This window comes from Telopea speciosissima, chromosome 9 (genome assembly GCF_018873765.1).
Source record: "Telopea speciosissima isolate NSW1024214 ecotype Mountain lineage chromosome 9, Tspe_v1, whole genome shotgun sequence".
Lineage (NCBI taxonomy): Eukaryota > Viridiplantae > Streptophyta > Magnoliopsida > Proteales > Proteaceae > Telopea > Telopea speciosissima.
This window is the reverse complement of record NC_057924.1, coordinates 52,540,036-52,547,756: the sequence shown is the minus strand read 5'-3', so window position 1 is coordinate 52,547,756 and position 7,721 is coordinate 52,540,036. Positions and strand designations below refer to the sequence as shown.

The following is a 7,721-nucleotide window of genomic DNA, read 5'->3' as shown; positions in this document are numbered from 1 at the left end:
TGAAGTCGGTATCATCGGTATACTACCGCTGTAACAAATCCAATGTTCCCTTCAAGGACGATGAAGATTTAGTAGCCTTCTCCAGTTTCCCTTTTAAAGGGGATGAGCTGGATGTCATATTTTGCTTAACTTCAAAACTCGTTTCAGGCTTTCTCTCCCTATAATTGGTATTCATCCGGTCATTACTACCCTTTGGGGCTTCGGTCTATTCCATTACATTCTGAGTCTTCAAAGGGTACGGTGTCTTTTGTCCCTCTACTCTTACTGGATTCTTCCCAATTTGTTATGCTTGCTCTTCCTTCTGATGTCGGGTGGCAGCTTGATGCCTCTGCCATCTCCTCTTTTGAGTCTTAGTCATGGTTGTCCCTTCAACAAAAGGAACTTGGGATGTTTGGAAACATTCCAATGCTTTCCCCTTTACTTATCGACCCTAGATCATGCAATGCATTGTCGATCATAGTTTTCTACTCTCTCAGAGCGTTCTCTGGTTGAGCCTCTTTCTAGAACCATAATCACAAACTTCAAACGCTCTGGTGCCAGGGCTGATGGTTTTGCCACACGGTTCTTAACTGATGGCCAAACTGACATTGGCCTCCCCATCCATTCTCTAGACGAATGGCGAGGAACATCATCCTTTATCAACTCCTAGTGTAGATACGCACAGTTATAGTAGTATGATCTCCTAGGGGAATGCTTGTCTGCTTGCTTCCTATATCGGTCTAGACCTCTGTTGTATCCATAATCCTTGGGTAGCTCGGGCAATCTTTGGGCTTCTTTCTTTTTGTTGACTGAGTGCTTGGGATGAAACCATTTCATCCTGAGCTTTCTGATTCTCATAAAGTCGTTTACAATGGGTACAGTCTCCCCCCATCAAAAAAGTTGTACCTGACCGGAGTCAGTATCAACTGTACCTCTTGCTTTGGCATGTTGTTGTAAATTCTTCAGGGTCACAATTGGCTCCCTCTTTTTCAGCAACCGCAGTTTTGAAAAAATCTGCGTCAATCATGTTGACCGGTAGAAAAGGATTCTTGTCCAAAAGCATGATCCCTTTTCCCTTATCAGGAAACTTCAAACATCCATTGTTGATTGCTTTTTGTAAGGCCATAGGCAAAATGACGCGACCATTAGATGGTCAAAATTTAGCTCAGCTTTCGATGTATCGTAGAAATATCTATTCCTGATACAGATTCATGTAATGTCCTGTTTGGTTGGGTTCTGCTCTGCTGATGGCCATGCCATAGGTGGACTAGACACTCAATAACTTTGTAATGCTCTTGATTGGTTGGTGTTTATAATATATCTCAGCTGCTGACATTTAGCAAAAAAAGAAATATCTATTCCTAGTATCAAAGCTTCTAGCCTACGTCGGTCTAGGTGGGGCATTAATGTTTGACCATTCGTTAGAGTGGCTTAATGCTTTGCATATGAATGGTTTTTCAGAGATGATCTAAGCAATGCTGACCTCACAATCTTCATCACTGGTTTCAAAATCAGTATAATTGACCAATTTTGCCCCTCCAACGCCCATGATTGCTAGTCCTGGTTGCTTATAGTAGGTTCCCAAGGAGGAAGCCTTACATTGTTCCTCCTCTTTAAGGTGAATTTTGTAACTAGTAGCCTGGGCCACCAGTTGACCAAGGTCAACGAATTCTTGACCGGTGAAATGTTTTCTTAATTCAAAAGACAGTCCGCCTAAGGCCATTTTTGCATATTCATCCTCTCGCAAGATGGTTGGGCATTTATATCGTGCCACCTTGAATCTAATCACAAACTTATCAACTGATTCCTCAGAGAGTTTACACATTCTTGCCAAATCGGCTATTGACACTAATGGCTCTATTCGGTATAACTAGGTGAGAAACCGGTCTTACATTTCCCTCCAATTTAGAACAGAATTGGCGGGTAAATTAATATACCAAGTAAAGGTTGATCCGGTCAATAAGTTTGGAAAGAGCCTCAGTTTCATAATGTCATTTGCCCCTAAGTTCCCGCATTTAATGACAAACCATACTATATGCTCCACAGTAGACATGTTGTCTTCTCCTGAGAACTTTGCAAATTCTATAATCTTTTGATTCCTACCGAAATCGACCAAGTCTAGGTGTTTAGGATATGGCTTCCTATACACTGGTCTGGTAATCGGTCTGAACAAGGGATTAATATGTTCCTAGATTGGTGAGTTAGCTCTCCCTGATCTACAAATACCTAGTTGGCCGAGTTCGCTTGTCCTACGAGCGGCTATCTTTGACGTGGCTTGGCCTGTCATTCCTAGGGGGTTTAGGCCAATATATAGCCATTCCTGCTCGGGAAGATTTAACCTGGGAACGGTTGGTCTTTGATAGAAGCTAGTATTCCCTCGTTGATGCAGGCCTAGAGTTGTTAGTGGATGATGTGGAGATCCAGTTTAACCACCCAAGATCTTGAGAGGATAAACCACCCAAAGATCCTGAGAGGATAAAGCTCAACGTGATAAACATGGGTGATTGAGTTGATTGCGCTTGAAGGATTCTATGCCTAGTTTGAAGTTGATTGCGTTTCTTATTTTAGTTTGTGTTAATCTCAATCATAGGTTTGGGATTGAGATTGGGTTGAGGGATCCTTAATAACCACCTATTGTAATAGTGGTAAGGGGAATTTTGAATAATATTGAATTTTAACCTCCATTGAAGCGTTTTAAAGGAGCTTGCAAGTTCCAACCTTGTGATTGAGTGTTCTTCTTCCTCCTTGACCCTGCTCGATCCTATCCCTGGCTTAGGGCTGCTCCATTCTAGTATCAGAGCTAGTAGGGTGTAGAGAGCATGGCTCCCAAGCGTAGGGGAGGTCACACTGGCCGCGTAGAAGATGTCACGCTGAGGGACGAGAATACTCAACTACGTTAACCGATTGCTGCAATGAATCTTGAGATGGAGCATTTGCAAACCTCGCCTCGTCATTCCAGTAGATCGGGTAGTACAGTCAGCATTTCGTCATCTTCATCGGGGTATGACAGGCGTGCGTCTGATGAGAGACCATTGTGTCAACCTGCTCATGAGGAGTGAGAAGTTGACTGGTTTCAAAATTTGAGAGGCGACCTCACAGTTCCAGCTGAAACAATCAACCTCAGAAAGGAGAATCGACAACTTTGCCAACAAGCTACCAATGACTGATTTACGTCACATGTTGATTTTTGCAAACCTCCGATCTTTAATGAGTACTCGGACGAGGATGCCGACGAACACGATAATTTTCAAAGGCTTGAGCCAGATTTTGCATCGGAAGTACAACGAACATCCTGGCTGCAACACAGTGCACCAACAATACTCAATCCAGATGATTGTCTTACTTGCCCCAAGACCGTTCAATCACAAATCCCCACTTTTAGAGATCTCACCATTCTTCTCAAAGGCTAATTTAATAATGGGCTCAGCAATCTCAAGTCACCTTAAGGTTTGTCATGGTTCCCTAGTCAGAGTATCCAGGATCTCTGTACCATCAGATCTGGATTCACCCATGTCCTTGCATCTTATCCCACTAGTTTCTATTCTGCGTTGCCCATTTTTTTCTTCCATACCTCAAGGTTACGAGAAGAAGAACCAAGAGGAATCAAATCTATCCTTTTTGTTGAGATTTATTTCCATGAAGTTTTGTAGCAACTCGTTCACCCATGGAGATACAATCTCAAACCCAAAAACAAATGTGACTTCTGCATTTACAGGTTTCACATGGGATTGTTTGGTTTCCATTTGATCCTGGTAGAAGGCGACATTTGAAGATTGAGACTCAAATTCAAGATCAAATTGTTTTAAAAAACTTGGAGGGAATGATGCAGGCCTAGAGTGGTAAGTGGATGATGTGGATCCAATTTAACCACCCAAAGATTTTGAGGGGAGAAACCACCCAAAGATCCTGAGAGGATAAAGCTCAGCGTGGACAACATGGCTAATTGAGTTGATTGCGCTTGAAGGATTCTATGCCTAGTTTGAAGTTGATTGTGTTTCTTATTTTAATTTGTTTGGGAGAGTATTGTTAATCTTATTGTACTTTCCAGTTTTAATTAGACTTAATCTCAATCGTAGGTTTAGGATTGAGATTGGGTTGAGGGATCCTTTATAACCACCTATTGTAATAGTGGTAATAAGAATTTTGAATAATATTGAATTTTGACCTCCATTGGAGCGTTTCAAAGGAGCTTACGAGTTCCAACCTTGTGATTGAGTGTTCTTCTTCTTCCTTGATCCTTCTCGATCCTATCCCTGGCTTAGGGCTGCTCCACTCGTCCAGCAAGGTTTCCTCCTATGACCGTGTATCCTCCAGCCAAGGCTGAATTTACCACTGATGCAGCCCCTAGATCTGGAGGTGTAATACCTCTAGTAGATCCATTTCCATTAATCAGCTGGCATGACGTGCCGATATGCCTGGTTTGGTCAACCGACAGACTATTTCCTCCTTCCGTAGTGCTAGAATTATAGACGAAAGGAGCTTGGCCAATGCAGAGTTGGCCCCACTATTGAGGTTGTTGTTGAGTCACAACCACGAGCATAAGTTGCTCAAAACAAGCCTATTTTCAGTTGTATGACTGGGCCATTGCGGTTGCTATTTGTTGCGTGTAATCTGTCATAGAACGTAAACATCCTTACAAAGCTACAACTAACTATTGAGTGCACACAGTCTCTTGTTCATTCCTAAACCCTAAACCCTATTCCCTATACCCTATATCCTATATGCTAAACGCTAAACCCTAAACCCTATAACCTAAACCCAAAACCCTATATGCTAAACCTATTCCCTAAACCCTATAATCTATACCCTATTCCCTAAACTCTAAACCTTATACCCTATAACCTTAACCCTAAATCCTATACCCTAAACCCTAAACCCTAAACCCTAAACCCAATACCATAAAACCTATACCCCAAACCCTAAATCCTATACCCTATACCACATACCCTATAACCTCAACCCTAAACCTTAAACCCTAAACCCAATACCATGAAACCTATACCCTAACCCTATACCCTAAACCCTAACCCTTATACCCTAAACCTTATACCCTAAACCCTATACTCTAAAACATAAACCCTAAACCCTAGATTCTAAACTCTATAACCTAAACCCTAAACCCTGTACCCTAAACCCTAAACCCCAAACCCTCTACCCTAAACCTTGTACCCTATAACCTAAACCCTATACCCTATACCCTATACCCTAAACCCGAAACCTTATAACTTAAACCCTTAACCTTATTCCATAACCCTTTAACCTAAACCCTAAACCTTAAACCCAAAGCCCTATATCCTAAACCCTAAACCCTATACCTATTCCCTAAACCCTGTACCATAAACTCCATACCCTAAACCCTAGCATAGCTTCATCATCTGACGTGCTCTCACTAGTTTCCTTGCTACTCAAGAATTCCTCTCTCGCAAAAACATCTCCATTTCCACTTGTTGTCTTTGTGTGAATTCTCAAGAAAATATTGATCATCTTTTCTTTTGCTGCCCTTTTTTCTAATACAATTTTGGTTGTGATTATTTGCAAGTGCTGGCCTTCTCACTTACCCTTCCCTTTCTTTGAAAGTGAATGGAGATGCTTTTCTATGCTTCTATTTACCATATATGGTGGGAGAGAAACTAGAGGAGATGGACCTCTTCTTCCTGGTCTCGTATTTAGATTTGGAATGCTATTGAGTTTGATGTCAGGTCCAAGATTAACTATCTTCATGCCTTGGACTTAAGTTGTCTCAAGAACCAGCGTATTGTTTCTTCTTGGGTGTTTGAGAGCAGACTCTTTCAGTTTCCAAGAAGCATGCCATCGTTGCCATAGGCACAAATAATGTAAACAGAAAAAAAAACTACAAAACTTTTAATTACAGGAAAAAGTTACGAAAAAGATCCTTCAAGACAAACTAAGCAATTGATCTTGTTTATTGGCAACAAAAATATTGAACAAACTACATCTACCGAAAGTTAGGTACTACCCATACTAGTGGTGGCTTGATCCTTTGCGAAGCACAAAAGGAGTACCTTACAAATCTCCTTTCTTCAAGGTTAAAAACACCCAAATTCTGATGACTCACATTAGGATCACATTCCAACCATCCCTCCCAGAAGTATTCACCAAAATAGATAGAGTTTTCTCTACACTCGGGAAAATTATGAGCTGATAAAGGAATAGCACAATTAGGGCTCAAAAACAACACACGGTCACGTAAACTTTCAACTTCAAACCCAAGTGTTGCTACTCTGATCAAACCTGCAAACACTACATGAAGCTGAATCAAAAACATTATGCCGTCCCCACTTCTCTCGAAACCAAAGAAGAACTTGCAACAGATCCCCTGAGGATTCCACCAAATACCTTTTCCTAACAAACCAATTCGCAATTGGCTGGGGAGGTCTAAGTAAAAACATCCTACATGGATGGGCAACCTTTGTTGACTCATTAAGAGGAAGGTCAATGACATCCCAAGCCACAATATCTCCTCTACGATGAAGCACATATAACAGCCCATTAAAATACAAAACATCTTCAAAACTGTTCCGCAAGTTTGTTCGATCTAATTGGGTCCATGAATCAGCTCCTGGTTTACAGAAAGCCAATCCAGAGAACCCAATTGCCCCGACCATGTAATTGTCATCAATCAAAGGATCTGCAGTAACAATGGCCTTACTCATAAGTGCAACCCTTAATCTGGCAGCAGAGATTGAATATTCACGATCAGGCTCACGTCGGCGAATCGTGTAACTATCGATTTCACCAGATGGTTTAGACCTGTTAACGCTTAAAACATCAGGGAACGTTTCAGTAGGTGGGAGATGGATTATGGCACCAGAAAAAGGGTTCATGAGAAGAGCATGGCAGAATCTATCGAGGATAACAAGCCAGCCGAAAGAGGAACCAACTCATCTGCTGTGTCGAATCTCTTTTGGGCACTTGATCTGATAAATCTTATTTTCTGAGAGATTGAGGAACTTGCGGGTTTCTTTTCCTTCATGGCCTACTTTGTAAGGGAGCATCAGCCATGGAAGTTGAGGCGCTGATGAGTATGATTTATCAGAAGCAGCAGAGTACCATGAGGTGCCGAGAGCACCAAAACGGATGATATCGACGTTGGAGAGACGTTGTAGGACTGAACCTAAGAGTTCCATTGGAAGCTCAGACCAGTCTACTTCAAAGGGCGCCATCAAAGAGTTGAGAAATCAGAAATGTGAAGAAGAGAATACTACTGCAAATCTGCAACTGGGAACCAGTCTTATGGGCTTTTTATAAGCGGAGATATAGATTCCAGATACACTGTAAGCTTGGTCCGTGTGCGTATCTGTATCTTTTGGGTCATATCTTTGTTGTCACTAGGGCTGCAACAGGGTCGGGTTGGGCCGGGCTTTATAGAACCCTAGCCCAACCCTAAGTCCCCTTAGCTGGGCCCAGGCCCGACCCAACCCTGACTCAGGGCCAGAAAAACCCAACCCTGACCCGCCCTCAGGGTCGGGCCGGGCCGACCCTGATTGGCCCTTATCATGGGGAGGAAGAAAGAAATGCATGGACTGGAATGGGCTGGGAAGAACATCATTAATTTTACATAGAATAACAATATAATAAATTATAGGGAAAAAGTTCTCTGTCCGGGAGTGTGGCCTACACCAGCACTCCAATGAGTCTATCTCTCTCCTCCCCATGTGAAAAGACACCTCTTGCCCCTTGTTTTAAGGAGGAGAGAGATAGACACATGGGAGTGCTGGCGT

At 42.3% G+C, this 7,721-nt stretch overlaps 1 protein-coding gene across 1 annotated transcript; it reads right to left on the bottom strand.

Annotated features, from left to right (window-relative positions):
• Positions 1-6,200: 6,200 nt before the first annotated feature.
• Positions 6,201-7,163, bottom strand: LOC122639060. Its single transcript, XM_043831899.1, has 2 exons — positions 6,952-7,163; positions 6,201-6,843 (listed from the first exon to the last, which is right to left on the bottom strand). Exons 1-2 carry the CDS (start codon positions 7,161-7,163, stop codon positions 6,201-6,203), a joined length of 855 nt encoding a protein of 284 aa, XP_043687834.1.
• Positions 7,164-7,721: the final 558 nt, after the last annotated feature.